At 44.4% G+C, this 20,910-nt stretch overlaps 1 protein-coding gene across 2 annotated transcripts in view; it reads left to right on the top strand.

Annotated features, from left to right (window-relative positions):
* Nucleotides 1-20,910, top strand: part of RFTN1 (raftlin, lipid raft linker 1) — a 200,115-nt gene that overhangs the window by 155,442 nt on the left and 23,763 nt on the right. For both annotated transcript variants that reach the window (XM_077865297.1, XM_077865296.1), the window contains exon 7: nucleotides 5,020-5,135. In XM_077865297.1, the coding sequence (XP_077721423.1) occupies nucleotides 5,020-5,135 (116 nt within the window). The remainder of the gene's footprint in view (nucleotides 1-5,019; nucleotides 5,136-20,910) is intronic.

The raw sequence follows: 20,910 nt of genomic DNA, 5'->3' as shown, positions 1-20,910 counted from the left end.
GCCCAAAGTTTAGCTTGCTAGGTCTCAGAGGTTGCAGGGACAGAACAGTGGCCCCCTAGAATTTATCTCTTGGAATAATAGGGCAAATCTCCATTTCGCACATCCTTCTTGTAAATCATAAGCTTGGAATGTTAAGGTGGCCTTTTGCCAAAAGACTGGCATCAAATATTTATACAATATCAGGGAAAATAGCTCTCTGTGCACAGTAGGGAATCATCTTTACTTTAATAAAAAATGCAGTGATAATGGAGTGTTTTCCATAGATGTAGGGCGATTTAACCTTTTACATTGGGAGCCTTCACTCTAAGCTAGACCTATTTATACTTAGCCCGGCACACATTGCAGCAAGGCTGAGCCAAGAAGGTAATGAGAAGATGGGGAGTGGACAAGGCCGTCAAAACAAGGGGCTCTTTAAAAGCCCAGCTGTCTGCTCTCTGTGGTTCATTGACCTTTTTGCTGTTACAGATGATCAAATTTTGACAGCCATTCTGAACTTGCTTCATAGTTAAGTGAATCAGCATTCTGTATTCAGAATTGCAGAGTAGCTGGCTGAGAGCTGGAAAGCAGACAGTGGATGAGGTGGTATAAACAAGGACCTGGTTTATACCCAGGTCTGGCCGTACCTCTTCCCACTGACCACACAGTCCTCCTTCCGGGCCTGTGACCTGGGAGGAAGGAGGGAAAGTCTGGCTGACTGGCAGTGTCTTCTTTCTCCTTCTGGACTCCAGCTCAGCCATACAGTGCTCTTGGCAGGCTAAATACACATCATCATGGTTATGTCAGATCGGGTTCTTTAGTAAGTCAAGCGCATGGTAGGCACATTTTAAGGGCTTGCAGGTTTTCCATTGAGGAGATTTGTTTGTAAAGACTTTGGAAATTGGAGATAAACTCTTTTGATAGAAGGCTTGTGGGAATTTGTGGTGTGTTAGTATAATCCTGATGGAATCATTGAGTCCCTTCTGGTCTTGAGAATCCCCAGGTCAGGACTTGGGAAGCTTTATTCAAAGCAGTTCTCTAGGGCATTCCTACTGTGCCAGGAGCTCCAGCTAGATCTTTGTTACTCAGAACTTTAAAAATCAGCTTGGTCCATCTTATCCTGAAGCCCCAAATACTTGTAATGTGATTCAGCTGAAAAGCAGCCCTGTTCTTCCCTGGCTACCTCTGTAAAATATCTCTCAGGAGGGAATCCAGCAAACACTTGGAGAAAACTTTATAATAGAGCAGATAAGAGAGGCAAGCTTAGTACTTTTGCCAAAGCTGTTTAATAACAGACTCTCAGTTTAGGGAACAAAGGAGAAACCGGAGCATGGTGTTGATTAACTTACATTGATCTTACTTGAAATGGAGTATTATCTTGTCAGATTGGAATAGTATCTGGATAATGCTACTGTGCTACAGGAATGACTCTCATAGCTGTGGTTTTTTGAGCTGGCCAGGCCTTTCTGTCATTCTGAAATAATCAAGAATACCCCCAAGCCAACCAAAAGTACACCAGTCTCATCTTTCTTAGGTTTAGGTTGGACATTGTATCAGTCACTATTGCCATAATAATGCTGTGTAACAAACCACTCCAGCATCATTGGCTTAAAACAGTAATAATTTATTCTCGAGTATTTGTGGGTTGGCCCAAGCAACCCCATGAAGCATTTCTGCTGACCTCAGCTGGGCTCACTCTCAGGTTTGTGGGTCAGCTGGTCTCAGTTGAGATCCACTGGGGCAACTCTGTTCTATGTGTCTTTCAGCTTCTTGGAACCAATGGGCTAGTTGAGCATGTCCTCTCAAAGTGGTGGCAAAGATAGAAGAGGTTAAGCTCAACCACACAAGTGCCTGCCAAACACCTGTTGCATCATACCTGCTAATATGCCATTGGCCAGACAAGTCACATGGATAAGTCCCAAGTTGTCTGGTCTCCCCATCAGTTCTATTAGTCTTGACTTTCTTCTCTTATGATTTCACCATTCTTGTGGTCCTTGGCTGCTCCTCATTCACTGTGCCTTTCTACTACTCCAGCTCTGTCCTCTATCCAGAACTCTCAAACCCTAAAGATCCATAAGGCTTCCTTGCTTAATTAAATTCCTATTGCTACTCAAAAGGAGAGACATGCCCTGGACACCTCTTCCAAAAATAGCCAACCACTGCCTCCACTTTCACTCTCTCCCCTTAGCCTACTTTATATTTTTATAGCCTTTATTACCTCTGACATTATGTTATTGACTCCCTCCCTCACTGCAAGGTAAGCTCTGTGGGGCATAGACTTCATTTGTCCTTCTGCCTGCAAGATCTCCAGTGACCACAGGAGTATCTTACATGAGATTGATGCTAGGTAAGCATTGGAATGAATGAATGAGCCGCTAGGAAAGGTTTTCAGTATAAGTTTGAATTCTTCCAGTAACACAGTGCTCACTCTTCTGAGTTTTATCTACCAGTTTTTAGACTAAGGAAGGTTCTACTTCTATTGTACTAAAATTCTCTCCCTGTAGTTCCTAAAACTTTTTGATCCTAGTTCTGTCTTCAAGAGCCATGTGGAAGACAGAAAAAGAAAATTATTGTGTGTGTATGTGTTATCTGTTACTTGTATTATGCTTGTGTTAACTCTTGCTTCACCTTGTAGAAAAGGATTAAAAAAATTAAAATTATACTTCAGCCTGCCACTCATACCTGCCACTAGATTTTATGTGTTCCCTTAAAGTTTGTGTGTCTAACCCTTTTTAACATAAAAATTCACATACAGCTCATACTGTAGTCTTGTATCTTGTTTTTTTTTTTCTTTATAACATTGTCTCTAAGGATTTTTCTGAATCATTAAATTCCCATGATTCTTTTGTGACCACATAGTATTTAATTGTATGGAAGTCGCCTGCCTTACTTAACTATTTGTCTATGGTTTAATATTTGCATTGTTGAGCATTTAGATTATGTTTTTTAAATTAAACATTTTTTTAAATTTTAGATAAAGCACATGAGTGGGAGGGGCAGAGGAAGAGGGAAAGAGAATCTCAGACTCTATGCTGAGAATGGAGCCTGACATGGGGCTTGATCTCAGAACTCTGGGATCATGACCTGAGCTGAAACCAACAGTCAGACACTTAACTAGCTGAGCCACCCAGGAGCCCCTAGATTATGTTTTCAAGTAATTTTATAAGTATTCCTTGTAGATAAATATTTGATGGCTTTAGTGGTTATTATCGTAAAATAGACTGAAAGAGGTAAGATTTCTGGGTCAAAGAAGATGGACTTTTCTGTTTTAGGCTCTTGAGACCTTGTGAAATCGCTCTCCAGAAAGATCGTGCAGTTAAAATTCCCTTAAGCACCGTAAGCTTTTTATACACATATAAAGAATGTTAAGCATAGCCATTTATTTATTTATCTTTTTTGTTGCAAATAATTTTCTCACTTAATGGCCTTTCGATTTTGTTTATGATGTCTACTGGAAGACAGAAGCTAAATATTTGTTAAGTATTTACATCTGCCAGTCTTGTTTTTTTGTGGCTTCTTGAAAATGCTGGCAGTTCCTGAACTCCAGTGTGATTCAAAGGATTTTCTGAATTTCCCTCCCTTTCTGATAAAATAAAATTTCAAAAAATCGTATTATTATGTGAATTATTCTTTTAAAATAAAAATAGTATATCATTAAATATATTTCTGCGTGTATTGCCATAATAAAATACCACAGACTGAATGGCTTAGATAATAGACATTTATTTCTCATGGTTCAGAAGGCTAGATGTCCACAGCTAAGGTGCTGGCTAAGCACATTAAACTGAACCTAATTCAGTTTTTGGTTGGGCGTATCTTCCTAATGTGTAGACAGCCACCCTCCCTCTCTAGGTCCTCGTCTGGCCTTCCCTCCATGCAAGGAGAAGGGAGGAAGGCACACTGGTGTCTTCCTCTTCTGGTAAGGACATCAGCCTTATCAGATTAGGGCACACCCAGATGACCTCATTTAACTTTCATTAACTGTCTTAGTGGCCCTATCTCCAAATACAGTCACTTTGGAAGTTAGTGCTTTGAATATGAATTTGGGGTGAGGAGAGATACAGTTCAGTACATAGCAGTGTGATTGATTTTGTTGAACAGAATCTAGCGTCCGGGAGTCAGTCTATATCCATAATCCCATCTCACAGACGAGAGACCAAACCTCTGAAAGGGGTCACATCACTTTTCATGATAGGGCATGGATCCAAGCCACCTGCTTCTCTCTCCAAGACCTCTTTCCCACAATCTCTTATCTAAATGAATTTAGGGCATGTAGGAGCCATTAAGAAAAAGGAAGGGGCAGATAGCACCTATCTTAATGATTCCTGCTGTGGTAGGGACCTTGTTGTTCTCTTTATACTCTCATTATGTAAGACCATGAATCCTTCTTGAATCTTGTTATCTGTTTAATACTTTTGTGGAATTGTATGGAACTCAGACCCTGGAATACCAACCAGAGCAATGCCCGAGGAAACATTTTCAGTGGTAAATCCTTTGTGAAAATTCCCCTTTCCCTCAAATTCTGCCTCTTGACAAGAGCTAGCTAAAGTGTTGTCTGTTCAGCTGCCCACATCGTGAGGAACTCCCAAGAATGAGCGCATATAGAATGCATCCGCCAAGCTCAGATCAGGTGTGTTCTATCTCTCCCCCTTTAAAAAAAAATCCTTTCACCTAAATATAGTTTTCTTCTAAAAACTGTCTCTAAATGACTGTGTTTTACCCTGAGTAAGTTCACCCCAGTGCATCCTGACGCTGGAGCGTGAAGAAGAAGGTAAAGCGTGAAATCAAATGGTGATTGCTAACAATGAAATTTGGGCTCATAAAATCAAGGATATTATTCAAAACTGCGAGGTAAATTAGTCTCATTCATTCTGATGGGGCTAGACTCTATGGCTGTGTGTGCCTTCTTTAATTAACATGCTGAAAAGATGTTCTGATTGGGATTATTAATGAATGCAGTGAAAATTTTCGCTGCTTGTAAGGCTTCTGCCACAGACGGTTTACAGAACTCTCCCACCCCCCCGCCTTTTTCTTTTTCCACAGATTCCTTACACAGCCTGACAGATGGAGTATTCATCTTTGAAGCTGTTTCCACAGAAGATAGCAAAACCATGCAGGCCTATGATGCTATTGTTGTCGAACAATGGACAGTCCTGGAAGTAAGTGTGGGATTGGCAGTGGTGCTTCTTTTGTTTGGACAGTGATTGTTTCATCCGCTCGCTGGGTCTGACCGTGTCTGTTGCAGATCTTCTCTGAAAGGCAGTTTGACCTGGGTAGACCCTCCAAGGCCCATTTCATACTGCCACACCCTCCAGTTGGGGCCCCACTTTCCCTTTCTGTAGGAAAAACACATGTGTGTGCTGGATCATTGGGTGGAAGGAGATTCTTCTTTCACTAATTTGCCTATAACTGAAAACTCTGACATAAATGAGGCCTGCACACAGTTTGTGGCTACCATAATAAGGGCATTATTGTTGGAGTTAGACCCTATGGCTCCCTCTGCCAAGTATCCTTAGAAGAAATTTGTGCACGTACACTCACGTACTCTGTGCAGTAAGCCCAGGAGGCAAGCACATGACTGCCCCTATTTTACAGATGAAGAAACTGAGGCACAGAGGGGTTAGGTCCCTGACCCAAGGTTTCACAGTAAGTGCTGAGGGATGTCTTTGAGAAATATTGACCCCCGAAGCCACCAAACTGCTGTGGGCAGAGGAATTCCTCAAGCCATGTTCCACTGGGACCCTGGAAGAGCTGATTTATTTCTGAGATTTGCCAGTATGTACTTTGAGGAGATTTCTCCCAACTATAGGGGGGATGGGCTTTTCAGACTAGTTGCTTACCCAGCCCATATCTTGGATAAAGGGATAAGTGGTTTGAACACACAGGACTGAATTCTGAACTGATTTCTTGAGTGGAACACAGGGTTGGCATTGCCCTGAGGAGCCTTGCCAAACCGGGCTCTCTATGCCAAAGTAAGACAGATGTGGGTGCAGGTCTTTGTGAGGAGTATATGGTGCCAGGACCCACCAGACCTTGGGTGCATGCCGTGCCCTCGTGCCTTCTGGAACTGCAACCTGATGGCAGGCGACTCCCTTACCTGGTTGCTGGATGGCAGCTGGTGTCCCAAGGGCACTGTTAACCCAGTTCTGAGCAGGCGTGAGACTGGCAGTGGAGCTGGTGGGGGCGTGCCTGCATGCGAGCAGTGATGCTTGCAAGTATGAAAGCAAGAGTGCAAAGGAAAACTATAGTAATCAGTGAGACAATAGGAATTCCAAAAACACAGCATCCAGGGCCGGTTAGGTTGGGCGCTGGGGGTCCTTAAGGAAAGGTAGGACTCTGGCGATGACCCGGTTTGCTGTCAGGCTCTGTGAGCTCCTCCTGCCTGACTTTGGTCTCAGTGGACCTCCGCTCCCTTCACCAGAAATGGAATGCAAAGGAGGTGAAGCTCGGTATAATGTGGAGAGCCCAACAAGGGCAGGTCAAGACCCTCTCGGCCCGAAGCTTCCTGAATTTAAGATGGGACCATGCTGCTCATCCAGCCCACTGCATGTGATTGGATAAAATATGACATAACAGAGGTAGCAACTGAGGATCCTAAGGACCCTATTGAAACAGCCCACGTGCTTCAACATCCAGTAACTCTGTTTGCTCTGTAACACTTGGCTGTAACAGCAAGCCACACATGGTGCTTGTATGGAAGGTGCATACGTGGAAACAGGTGCATGTATGGAAGTGATCGGCAGGCCACGGGACATGTGTCACATCTCTTGCTGTCTGCACACTAACATGGCTGTTCAGGGAAGGAGGGCATTGCGGTTTCCTCAAGAAAGGGGACTTGATGGCAATGATCCAAAACCTCAAAATGTGGTCCCAGGACCAGGAGTTTTGGCATCACCTAGGAAGTTGCTAGAAATGCAGATTCTGGGACCCCACTCCAGATGAACTGAAACAGAAAGTCTGGGGGTAGGGCCTGGCAATCCCTTTTCACAAGCCCTCCAGGGGATTCTGATCCACAGTTTCAAGAACCAGTCTCTAAAAGGACAGTACAGATGTCTAGTGTGTTGTTTGATGAAAGTCGTGATGGGGGAAAGTACCCCAATGGCTTGGCTTTCTTTAGCCTTTGAAACTAACTGAGACCTTGATGGATAACTAGAATGAATGCATCCTATCTAAAATGTTTGTGGGAGGAAGATAAGGTTACAGCAAATAAGAAATAAGGAAATAAGAACACGATTGTCTTTTTGATTCAGAGATCAATGTTATGGGTTAAGAGCTGAGATCGGGAAAGATTAACATTTACCCAGAAAGTGTTCCTGGATAGGCAAATTGGTTTTCATTAGGTTTATTTGTTAATTTTATTTCTTTCTGAGATGTTTGAACTCTTTTGTCATGATCTCTAATTTTTGTGCATTGATTAATTTAGTGATACTAGTTTTTAGTCGTGTCATCATTGTGCCTTGTCTTCTTCTCTCTGCATGCCCCCCCCCCACACACACACACACACTCACTGCAGGAATGCTGTGGCTTTTTTCTAGGGATCCTTGGAAATGACCTAGGGTTTTAAGACTCATGATTGACCCAGTGGTGTGTACCAGCTTGCAAAGCCAGGTCTGTGCATTTCTTCCCAGCTCCCTATTCGGTGACAGATTCAGTCAGATTGGTAACTTGAAGTTGGCCACAGTGGAAGTACTGCGCCATGAAAACTGGCAAACCTTAGAAATAAGGGTTTGTTTTTTTTTTCCCTCAGAACCAGTTGTAAGCATTTAGCAGCACATCACTGGCTAGGCCTTTATTCTATCACACGTCAACATGATAGGCAGGTGTGGCTGGCATCCAGCTAGGCAGAAACACATTTTCTTAATTTTCCTGATGGTGACAAGTGGATTAATGGTTTTGATGTAGGTGTTCGCCAGTTTTCTCTGCACAAGTCTTCAGACTTGTTCTTTTCTCTAGCGCCTTTGGAGTGTTCCCAGATTTCCCACAGTAGAAACAGACCCTTGTCCATTTAGCAGCATCAGCCTCTGATTGCCATCTCTGGAGGACGAAAGGAGGGGAGCTCTCTTCTGGACAGACTGTACCCCTTAGCCTATATGGATTTCTCTTCCTCTTTGAAAGCTGGTATAAGCAGACTTAGGGTGAGCTTATAGGTCTCCTCCTCCAGGAAGCCTTTTAAACTCCTTCAGAGTTAAAGACTCTTCTTCTGTGTTTCTATAATTCTCTGTGCATAAGCCTGTCTATTCCTATTATGATCACTGTGATTTCTTTATCCAATTTCCTTCCTTCACGTTGAGTTTCTTGGCTGGGGGTTGGTCATCTTTGTTCTCTAAGGCTTCCAGCAAATGCTTCCTGAATTGGGCTGAAGCCTTTTGGTTCATCCAGCATTACGTACACATACATTTCTCAGAATTGAGCTTGAATCATTTGAGAGTTTTAAAACACACAGATATCCAAGTTCTCCCTACCGTGTTTCCTTTTCAAGCCCACCCTTGAGAATCTCCGCCTTAGCAGAACCACCTGTATACAGCTGTGTCCCAGTACGGCCCAGCAGCGTCCAGTCCAGGGCAGGTCTGCCCATGGCTCAGCTCTCTGAAGAGGCTCTGTAGGACCACCCCCGCCTGCCGCCACAGTCAGCCCCTCTTCTGCTTGCCCCTCCAGGTATGTGGGCGTCTGTCCAGCAACCTCAGCTTCCACCCTTGAGACCCCAATGGCGTCCTCTCCTCTCCACCCTTTTGGCATCTCGGAAAGACCTTTCCTGTTCAAGCCCTGGGCAGGTCCCTCTTGGCTCATGATTGACCCTGCCTTTCTGGCAACCTCTATCCTCTCAGGCCAGCCCATAAACTCCTGGGCTCTGGCCGCAAAACATTTCTGACCAGCTTTTTCCCTTTTCTCACAGTTGGGACTGTCCTGCTGCATTTTGCCTCCTTACTCCTGTGCAGATTGGTAGCCTCAGCGGCGTGTACAGATGTAACGTTCTCATTTAGCCACAGCTTCCTGACTTCCCTGTCCACCTGTGCACATGTATGCTTTCATGAGAAAGCCTACCTAGCTCTTCACAGTTCTGCAGACACTGCAATATGTTGGAAAGAGAATTTAGAGTCTGGCCTGGCAATCCATCCTGGTTCTCTAATTACCAGCCGGCTGACTGAATATATGAAAAGTAAATCATCCCCTCTGTTTATCCATCTTTCAGTTGTATGAGTGGAGATACTGTTAACCTCTCAAAGTTGAGAATGAAGGAAAATAATATGTTAAAAAGTTGTGAGTGTAGTACTTGGCATATAGTAAGTAAATAGCACTTTCTTTTATTGGTCACCTAGGGTCATCAACTAGAAAGATCCTCTCCCTGTTGCCTTGATCTTATTCTGAAAGCACAGCTGAGGTTGGCTAGAGAAAGTATGGAGCCAAACGCATTGCATTTTTCTCAGTTGGAAGCCTGTGGCCTAAATTAAAGGCAGTTGTGAGTAGTATGATAAAAGTCCATCCATAGAACATTTTTTTGAAGATTTTATTTATCTATTCATGAGAGACACAGAGAGAGAGAGAGAGAGAGGCAGAGACACAGGCATAGGGAGGAGCAGGCTCCATGTAGAGAGCCCGACGTGAGACTCAATCCCGGGTCTCAAGGATCACACCCTGGACTGAAAGCGGCGCTAAACCGCTGAGCCACTGGGGCTGCCCCATCCATAGAACATTTGTAATAGGTATTCTTTTTATCTTCTTTTTTTTCCAAAGATTTTATTTATTTATTTATTTATTTATTTATTTATTTATTTAGGAGGGAGAAAGAGAGCATGAGCAGTAGGGAGAAGAAGGCTCTCTACTGAGCAGGGAGCCTGACTTGGGGCTCAATCCCAGGACCCCGGGATCATGACCTGAGCTGAAGGCAGACGCTTAACCAACTGAGCCACGCAGGAGCCCATTTTGTTTACCATCTTTGTGTTTACAATCCAGAGTATGAGCCGAAAGGGTCCTTCTTTGAAAGGAAAAGGGAAACTACATAGATGAGTAGGTCAAGAGTAAGAGCTGGAAGGACAGAGGCAGGGACCCTCTTCTGCATACCCTCAGCCTGATGGCCCGTCACTGCTGTGGACACCGTCAGGTGCCCCTTGAGGCCATCTTCATCCCTCTCCCTGATCCCTTCTAGCTCATCAGTGCTTCTTGCGAAATTTGCTGCCAGAACTGACCACCAGATAACAGTAAAAGCACTTTTGGCGGATGTAGTTGGCATGGTGTTTGGCCAGTTAGTTGATAAAAGTTAAAAAGAACCAAAGGAAATCATATCCCTATCTTGCACATATATTTAAATGTAAGATATATAAGTACACATATATTTGCCAATTTTTAGAGTTTGAGGTCTGCTGATTGGAACTCCACTTCATCTTTCTTTTTAAATATATTTTAAAAAGATTTTTATTTATTTATTCATGAGAGACCCGAGAGAGGGGGGGAGGGTTGCAGAGACACAGGCAGAGGGAGAAGCAGGCTCCATGCAGGGAGCCCAACATGGGACCTCATCCCGGGATTCTGGGATCACGCCCTGGGCTGAAGGCAGGCACCCAACCGCTGAGCCACCCAGGGATCCCCCCACTTCATCTTTCTTGTGTAAACCACACCCAATGTGACTTTGTCAGTGTCCTGGGTCAGTTTCTTAGAAGTCTAGGAAAGGCATCACACTGCAGAATCCTTGTTTTCATAATTTTTTCTTAATCTTTTCCAGCCCCCCCACTTCTAATTCAGCCACAGTTGTTATGTTTAAGTAACTGTACTTTGTCAAGTCTTTAAAGCATTCTACTTAGTTTCCCTAGAAATAACTTCTTTCACCCTCACCATCAGTTTAAGTAATTTAACTCAAGACCTGCAATTATGATGATGAACTTAACTGGCCTACACAGGTCTGGGAACACATGGGAGTCAGCCTGCTGTGCTCTGCTCAGCTGCTGGGACCAGGGTTGGGGGTGGGGTGGCATGAGCAGCCTGGAGAGCAGCCTGCCACCTGTGAGCACTTGGTCCCCCGACAGCTGGACCCGAGCTTCTGCTAGTCAAGCGGGAGGTTGGATGGGCTTTGCGGGCAGCCATGACAGACTGTGCCATGTGAGGTGGCATGTAGTCAGCTCTCCCCATCCGCTCCCTGTGCATTCAGTCTGTTGTTGAACTGACTCCCAGTTCATCTCATCCTATTAATTTCTGCCCATTTTCCCAGCCTGTGGAGACATTTTAGATCATGGTTATATCGTCCTGCATTTTTGGAGGATCATCTCAGCTTTGGCTTCTCTGAAGGTTTCATATGTAGGATGGCTTCTTTCCAATCCAATGTCAAATACAACTAGATGGAGGACATGGCCCTTTGGCACGCTGGGGGCATCTCTCCTCTAGTCTCTAACATGATGCCCAACCCCTTTGCCAAGGTTTCAGATGGTCCTCTTGTTCCACCTACCATGTCAGCATTATCGCTGAAAGAATCACGAGAGGCTCAGTGGGATGCATTTCTGTAACTGACATCTACTCTGGGCCATGCCCCCACCCAACTCGTCCCCTAACCTGCCCCACAACACACCGGTCCCACTTGTTGTCCACAAATTTCTGTATTTTTAAGGCTTCTAGGGATCCATCTTTTGTTTCTAGGGGCTCCCAGCCATCTCTTGAACAATCCACACAGGATTTGCCAGGGAGTAACATCAATTTCTATGGTATCTAGCATCCACCACCTTCTGCTGTGACAAGGGAGCCAATATTTATCCTTATTAAACCATCTGGCATTCTTTTCATTGCCACCGTTTCTCTAGGATAATTACTTTGGTTCTGAGATCATAGCCTTGAGTGCCAAAGGCAGCAGTTCTCTCTTTTTCCTGTGACTCAGATTTTCCCTCAAATGATTACTGCCATGATTGACCAGGACTGAAGGCAAGACTCCTCCCCACCCCACCACCACTCCCCACCCACTGCCAAGCCATAACTCTGCCCTTTTTTTTAACCCAGAGCAGATCACAGCACAGAGGAGGCCTGTGAGGGGAGGTGCTTAGGGCAACCTCAGAGTCTGTTCTAGCAACTCTGGGGGCTTTCACTTTGATCAGATTCCTTGTGTCCCACCTGGGTTTTGAAAGTGGCACATCACTGCACTGTTACGACTGAGCACCTTTTCTTTAAAATGTAATGTACCTACGGTTGACAAATTTTAAGTTCATTGTTTAAAAATTTGAGGTTTGCTTTGAAGAGCAGGTTACTATTCTCTATTAAAAATGTGAAATTGGGCAGCCCCAGTGGATCAGCAGTTTAGCGCCGCCTTCAGCCCAGGGCATGATCCTGGAGACCTGGGATCGAGTCCCACGTCTGGCTCTCTGCATGGAGCCTGCTTCTCCTTCTGCCTATGTCTCTCTCTCTCTCTCTCTCTCTCTCTCTCTTTCTACCTCTCATGAATAAATAAATAAAAAATCTTTTTAAAAAATGTGAAATGCCAACTTCTACCCATGACTCAGCAAGCCCCCATGCCTCACATCCACCTCTTCTAGAGAAACACATGCCTTTGTTCACAAGAAGCCACACAGAAGGACATTATCTCAGGATGATTAGAGTACTAGAAAAAAAAGGAAACAGTATACATGTCCATCAGTAGGATTAAGGATGATACATCCTTAAGGATGCAGTCATTCCATATAAACTGACAGGGAAGGGACTCCAAGAAATGTTAAGTGAAAAAACAGGTTACAGAACGATGCTGTGATGGTTGATTTTATGTGTCACCCTGCCTAGGCTGTGGACCTCAGTTGTTGGGTTAGGCACCAGTTTGATGTTGCAGTGGAGGGAGTTTTGAGACATGATGAACATTCAAATGAGTGGACTTTGAGTAAAGCACATTGCTAATCCTTTATAATGTGGGTGGGCCTTATCCCATCAGTTGAGGGCCTGCCCCACAGACTGCAGACTTGCTAGCCCCCACATTGCAGGAGCCAATTCCTCAAAAAAAAAAAAAAAAAAAAAAAATCAATCCCTCCCTCCCCAACCTGCTCTAATATGTATACGGGTCTACCCCACTATCCAAAACTAGAGCACTCCTATGAAGGCTTTCATAAGCCTGATATAAAGCAAAGAAGTGAGTGCCATTCATTTACATAGAAAATGTTTTGAGCATTTCCAGACCCAAAAGATCACTCTCTTGGGCTTTTCTTATGCCTTAGGACAGAGGTGCTTACAGACACAGGTCAAAGCTAGGGTGGCTCTGTGGCTCTGGGGAGGGAGCTTGGCGGGGCCGCCCTCACTGCTCTGGATGCGCCTTCCCTCTGCACCAGCTCGCTGCCCAACAGCCACCGAATGCTATTTTTGCCTTCTGCCTTTTTTCATAAAAGCATAAATCCTCACTGGATTTTTTTTCTTTTTTGCAGTTAGCAAAAACAGGCACTATTATAGGTCTTTTGTAGTGAAATGAAGTGGTAGAAAATGAACTTTTGAAAAGAGGGAAGTACCTGTATCTGTGTATCTCTGCCTCTGTCCTCTCTCTCACACAGCCTGCTGGTTCTGTTTCTCTGGACAACCCTGACTAATACAGATACAGTATGATGCCATTAATGGGGGGAAAAAGCTTCACAAAACAATATGATCTATTTTCTGAGGGTATATGTAAATATACCCTGGAAGGGCCCCCATCAACCTGATATCAGTGGTTCTCTGTGACTCGGAATGGAAGAGGGGGAGGTAGTTTTATCTATTAACATTTTCATTTTTCCATAGAGAAATATTCATTTTACTTGGGTAATTAATAATTAAATTTTAAAAGATAAGTCGTTAGGTCTCACCACATCCTTTCTTCTCTTCGTCTTTAGCTATATTTGTTTTCTTCTTGTAGATAAGGATGTAAAATGAGAGTTGAATAATTCCACTTTCTATTATCTTCAATGTATTGTACAACTTCTTGCTGTGAAGAGAGTTTTGAAAGGTGCGTGTGTGCATAAATGTGTATGCAGTCACGTATACCTAGTATCGCTTTGGGCCTAACTTTCCTCCTTTATTGGGTCTACCTCACTTTTGTCACCATCCCTGGAGAGTCAAGAACCTCCCTCTGTCCTTGTAAATCCACACTCAATCAATCTCTACAGACTCATTGATTTCCTTAGGTGCTGCAACTTTATCCTCAATTGACACTGCTACCTGGAGTCAGCTTCCTTTCAGGTGTTTCTTGCCATAGGGCCATACTGAACTTTCCCTGAGTTTCTGACATCCCCTTTCTTCTTGCCCCTGGAAGGGTCTCTATTGCTCCTTGGCTATTAGGAACTTGATGGAGAACAGCTTAGTTTGTATGGTCTGTGTTTGCCCAAGTAAGTCACTCCTCTTCTCAAAATGATGGAGATCGTATTTAAAAAGAGTGATCCCCAAAAAGCCATTATCGGGTCATTGAGTCCTGACTTCTGCTCTTAGACTTGGGCCCTTTGCTGGGTTAGTGGATCCCTGGATGGATGGCTGTTCCTCTTCTTTTTCAGGCAGAATTTTCCCTCTGCCTTTTTCTGGGCAGCAGCAGCTTGACGTGGAATCATGAAATGTCAGGTGGATTGTGGCGGTGGCAGCAAGAGACACATGATGGGCTTTTGGATGAAAACCAGCTCTCCAGCTTCCCCATGAGATGGCTGGTACTTGGTGGAAGGTTATGTAGGAGTGAAAAAAAGGGTGAAGAGCATTAGTGGCTACAAAGCAGAGAACTCCCAGAGAAGTGCAAAACCTCAGAGGTCAGAGAGAGGGAACTGCTCTTTGCTGCCCTGGGACAAGAACTCAAAGGGGTATTTGCTGAGGCCCCTAACCTTAAGGAGCATCCAGGTGAAAAGAAGACTTCCTACAAGTAGCAAGGCACTCAGTGCTGGATGATATCCTGCTGGCCAGAAGTGCCCTGGGAAAGTAGAGACTGACAAGGGCTGCTGGACACAGCAGCTTCCGTTGGGGTGCAGATGAGCCAAGGGGGTTGGAAGAGGGGCTTTCTGCAAGAGCGGAGGCAGACCAGAAGGGAAAGCACATCTGTTCATTTGTTGGTGTTGTTTTGTTTTGTTTTGTTTTGTTTTGTTTCAAATTAGAACATTAGCAGCTGATGTCAGTGGTTTTCCAGATCCTTGGGTTCCTTTTTATCAATGTGCTTTCACTTCTAGCAACCAGCGCCTGAGTGCCTTTGCTGACACCTGTGCCTGGCTGCTGGCGTCTGCTTTGTGCTCAGGCAAAGGCGAGCCAGAAGTCCCTGGGTGTTTAGATACCCCTGGGGTGGTCCTTGTCTGTGACTGAGGAGGGTGGGTATGTAAAAGGCCAGCTCCCTGGCTCCAGGCTGGACACCCCCCAGAGCTTCCCATGGGGTGAGGCTTAGTTACCGTTCAGGGGATGTTGCATAAACCTGTGTCCCTGCTTGGCTTCAGCCTTTTGGCCGCCTCTCCCCACCCCCACGCTGCCTTATAATAAAGCTACTTGCATGCAAATCCTCCTCTCAGGGTCTGTTTCTGGGGAAACTGGCCTAAGATAGAATATGTCTTTTTTAAAAAATTCCATGTGATAATGTGAATTATGTTGCAAATTGAAATAAAAAATTATTGTGGGTTTTATAATAATTTTAAACAAAACTCTTAACAGTCCAAAAGTGCATATATTAAAAAAGTGAATCTTCCTCCCACCTCTGGCCCTCCATCCCCTAAGAGTCCCCTCTGGGAGCTCCTTCCAGAGATAAACAGAGGTGGAGGGCACACACAGCCACATGAGAAGTAGGTTGAACAGGGCCCTCCAAAAGTACCAGCTTCTAAGCCCTGGAACCTGTGCACGTTACCTTATTTGGAAAGAGGATTTTTGCAGATGTGATTCAAGTTAAGGATCTTGAGATAGGGAGATTATCCTGGGTTATGTGGATAGGTCCTAAAAACAATCACACATATCCTTCTAAGAGGAAGGCAGAGGGAGGTTCTACACCCACAGAGAAGACGTGAAGGCAAAGTAGAGAGAAATTTGGAAACGCTGGCCTCAAAGAATAGAGAGATGCAGCTATAAGCCAAGGAATGCAAGCAGCCACCAGAAGCTGGAAGGAGCCAGAAATGGGTTTTCCCCTAGAGCCTCCAGAGGGTATGTGGCCCTGCAACACCTTGACTTCTGGACTTCTGGCCTCCAGAACTGAAAGAATGGATTTCTATTATTGTAGTAAGCCACCAAGTTTGTGGTCACTGTTACAGCAGTCCTGGGAAATGGGGACATGTATGGATGGAACTGCAGGGGAGCCTTGGGGTGTGCATTTGATAGCTTGTCTGCTTGGGAAGAAAGTCTGCCGGGAACTCTGGGCTAGCAAGAACCTGGGTTTGCAGTGGGTTGAAGTGGGCCGTGGTGGGGATCTCATCAGGGAACCATGAGTCCACAGACAGTTGGCCCTAAAGTGGCATGTTGTTGGGAGAGATGGACTGGAATGGGGGAAAGGCAGACGGATGCTTGGGGAAAAGGTCCCAAGGTCAGAGAATAAGAGTGGCAGTCATGGTCTCAGCGAGGATGCTTGTCAGCAGAACATCCAACTAGAAATGATTTAAACAGTAGGCATTTTTCTTCTCATCTCACCAAGCAGGAGGTCTGGAGGAAGGTGGGGTGGTTGCAGAGTCAGCAACCGATGGCTTTTCTGATGGCTTAAGGACATTGCAAAGGACCTAAGTGCTGTCACCTTTCTGTGTTCTGCCTACCAGGTCTCTCTTTGGGACACTAGGCCCAAGGTGGCTGCAGCAGCTCCAAGCTTCTCATGTGAACATGTTGACAACTGGGAGAACAGGTTGTTTTTTGCCACATGCTTCCCCCCCACCCCCAGCAAAACTATTCCCAGAAACTCTCAAGCAGAGTTTGCTTGGGTCCCCTTGGCTGGGGTTGGGTCGCAGACCCACATCATTGTCAAGGAAATGGTTAGCTAGAGCTACAGAGGGTGTCACTTTGAAAGGGAACCGGGGCTAACAAGTGGCTATATTGATTGGCAGCCAACAGTGTTTGCTGCTGAGTGGGACTAGAAAGGTGGGGGATGCTCCTGGAAGTATGCTAAAGAAAACGGGACATGGTGACAGCTTGGATAGCAGGAGAGTGAAAAGGAAGAATTTGATGTTTTTCTTCCATAAAGTCAATGATCTGGTTCTCTCAGACACCCATATTTCACTTCCTGTACAAATTTAGTAATACAAGTTAAGTTAGACCTTTTAAAACATTTATTCAACAAATAAATATTGAGTTCCTACTGTGTGTCAGCCACTGTGAAAAATGATGAATGGAGGGAATTGGGGCAGAAAGGATTGATGTCTTTAACTAGAGAGAAGGAATACAGTCATTAAAAATGAATTCCCACCCCCTGGCCTTTGCATGCCCATAAATAATTTCTCTTCATCGTCATGCATCCTGAGGATGGTGAAAGGCACCAAGTCACCAGGACCCCCAGGCAAGAGGGGAGAGGCAAGTGTATGTACGTTCTGGTGAAGACCACAGGGCCAGGTGAATTTAGAGCTTTGCAGCAGAGGAAGGGATAGTGAAGTCCGCACTAAAATTCTGAAATTTTCAGAATTTTTTAACAAATGCATTTTTAAAAAAACAGTATGCTTCAAAGCCTTCATTGTAAGCACAGAATGACAAGGAGGCAACCCTCAATGTGATAAAATAAGCTCGATCTCTAGATTTCCAAGGGTGTTTGGCATTAGAAGGGTGGAAGGTAATTCTGTAAGAGTATTAAACATATGCACAGACAGTTACTATCTTACAATTTCTGTGAGTCAGAATCCAGGTGGGCTCAACTGCTTCCCCTACAGAGAGTCTTCCAAGGCTGAAGCTGGGTATTGGCAGGTCAACATTCCTTACTAGGGGCTCTGGGGAAGAATCGACTCCTAAGCTCATTCGGGTTGTTGGCCAAATTCAATTCCTTGCGTTTGTAGTACTATGGTCTTGGTTTCCTTGCTGGCTGCCAATCAAGGGCAGGCCTTTGCTCCTAGGGACTGCCACATTCCTTCTCATGCTTTCTGTGTGGCCCCCTTAAGAACTTTTTAGACGAAATCAGGTGCTTTCAGGGTGGTATAGCCGTAGAAGAACTTTTTAGATGCTTAGACAGTCTGCAAGCTACAGAGGAGGACAGGGCAGATGGTTCTCCAAGAAGAATGAAGTGTATTAAATCAGTGACTATAGAGGGTTGAAGGGTGTTCTTGTAGTTAAGTGATCATTCATCACCACTTCTTTGAATGTGTCCTTTTTGAAATTCACTTGGCCAAGAATTTTAATAAAACTAAATAAAAAGGAAGGGCCTATGGATGGAGTGAGACTGGTTGAGAGACTATACTCAGCAATGAAGTGCTTTAATTAGACAGAAGTCTTTGCCCCTGGGCCCTGTGATGCCATCTTGTGCATTGACCTCTTTTGCGGCTTTTTCAATGGTTTGTGTAGAAATCTAGAAAGTAGTGGGCCTGTGGAGAAAGACCCAAAGCTGGTAAGCCACAGAGTATACTAGGTGGCCTTGAGGATCTAAAGATCATGGATGCTCTTGGGCTCTGCAAAAACATTCCAGTTGGGCATGGGAGGAAGACCATAAAGGGCACATTTGACAGTGGGAAGGGGGAGATTCTGGACAACCCACCCATGCCAGTGTCAACAAGAACTGCTTTTTCTGAATCTCTGTTTTCAGAGTTTCTAATTTAGATTACGGTTGGTATTTGTGGAAAGTACCCCCACTGTTTTAAAAAAAAAAAAAGAAAGAAAAAATCCAGGAAACCTTGAAAATTACTTATCTAATCCAGCTTTCTTTTTTTTTAAAGTAGGTTTCTGTGACTTCTTAATTCCCTTCTAATCTCATTATCTCTTAATTTGTCAATGTTGGATCAAGACCAGTCCAATGAAATGTAATAGAGGTACATTTAAGTATCACAAAAAAATCAGTTACATTTAAGTTCAAAAAAAATCAGTCATACAGAAGGGAGAATACTTGATTTGACAACAATTCTAATGAAAGGAATTTAATACAGGTCAACAGTATACCTACTACTCCCCTCCAGATGTTCCACATGCCCTGGGCTAGGACAAAGTGGGATTTATCAGATTACACCAGGTGTCGCTTTGTCCCCTCATTGTGTTCTCTCCTTTCCTCTGCTGAATCCCTCCTCCATCTCAAGTCTTCACCATGGGGATCCTCACACTTCCTGCCCCAGATGTTTATGGAATCATCTTTGATAACATCAGCTCTCCCTTTCTTTTGGCATCGAGCATGTTCCACCTTACTCTAGAGTTAATTTTTAAAATTGCTGTGCACACTCCATGACCCAACAACTAGCCATCCTTAATATTCATGTCCCCTGCTCCCATACTAATTTCTCTTGGGTTGCAAGTTTTCTGCAAACATTGGTTGAATGAACACAGAACAACATCAGGTTACTACTACTTATAAAAGAAAACCGGCCACATTTATGAACATGCCAGTCTGATACTGGCTGCCCTCAAGCCTCATGTTGCACCACAACTGCCATATTTGATGAGAAACACAGGCTATAGGGAGCACAGAAGAGAGAGGGATGGAGGGGACACTTGGAAATGGTTGAAAACAGTTGGGCATATTTATCTTAAAAGAATTAAAAACAGGGATCCCTGGGTGGCACAGCAGTTTGGCGCCTGCCTTTGGCCCAGGGCGCGATCCTGGAGACCCGGGATCGAATCCCATGTCGGGCTCCCAGTGCATGGAGCCTGCTTCTCCCTCTGCCTGTGTCTCTGCCTCTTTCTCTCTCTCTCTCTCTCTCTCTCTCTCTCTCTCTGTGACTATCATAAATAAATTAAAAAAAAATAAATTCTATAAAAAAAAAAAAGAATTAAAAACAGGCAATCCGGTAGCTGACTCCCTAACTTTGAGAGGCTGACCTATCATAAAGGAGGTAGACTCTGTTTTCCTTGGTTGCAAAGAAATAACTAGGTCCCTTTGGAGAGCCCCTGTGGAACGATTCAGCGATGGAGGTGGCTGGGGCCTGTGGCTGTCAACAACCAAGTACCAGTGTGATTCACATGTTCAGTCAGTTCTAGAGGCAGGAAGCACTAGAGCAGTTGATCCTCATAATCACCTAGGGACTTAAAAAGGCGCCACCCCTGGAGACTCCGTGTCTGTAGGTCTGGAGGGGAAAATGCGAGATCCACGTGAAACATTCCACCAGCCCAAGAGCCACACGACTGCAGGACCACCCTGATCCCTTCCAACTTCAACAAGCTGGGATGCATGGTTGGCTCATTGCTTTTAAGTGAGCACCCTCTTTGAGACAGAATTTTTTTATTTTAAGATTTTTTTGTTTATTTGAGAGAGCAGAATGAGCGAGAACAGGAGTAGGGGGAGAAGCAGAGGCAGAGGGAGAGGGAGAAGCAGGCTCCCCGCTGAGCAGGGAACTCGAAGCAGGGCTCAATCTCCAGACCCTGGGATCATGATGAGATAGAATTAACATCCTCTTCAACTGAGGTAGAAGGGATGTCTCTGAGTTTACATCTCTAGGAGTGACTGGCTTTTTTCACTTCGGTATAATGGATGAACCTTGAAAAGCCAGACACAAAAGGCCACGTAATGCATGATTCCATTTACACTAAATGTCCAGATAAGGCAAATCCATAGAAATCCATAGAAACGGTAGATTGGTGCTGCTTCGAGGGAGGGAGAGGGAGAGTGACTGCTAACGGGCACAAGAATTTTGGGGGGGGGTGATGAAAAATGTTCCAAATTTAAACTGTGGTAATGGTTGCACCATTCTGTGACTATATTAAAAACCATTGAATTGAAGACTAAATGGGTGAGTATTTAGATATTTCGATTATATCTCAATAAAGATGTTTTTAAAAAGTGGTGCTTGTAATTGAAGACAGTTTAGGAAATGCAAATGAGGAAAAGAAAGCAAAAACCCTACTCTCATTATCACTGAGAAGAGAGCCACATAACAATGTAACATCTTGGTATATTTTCTTGTA

The sequence above is a fragment of the Canis aureus genome, chromosome 22 (genome assembly GCF_053574225.1).
Source record: "Canis aureus isolate CA01 chromosome 22, VMU_Caureus_v.1.0, whole genome shotgun sequence".
In the NCBI taxonomy this organism is placed as follows: domain Eukaryota; kingdom Metazoa; phylum Chordata; class Mammalia; order Carnivora; family Canidae; genus Canis; species Canis aureus.
This window is presented reverse-complemented; position numbering and strand designations above follow the sequence as displayed.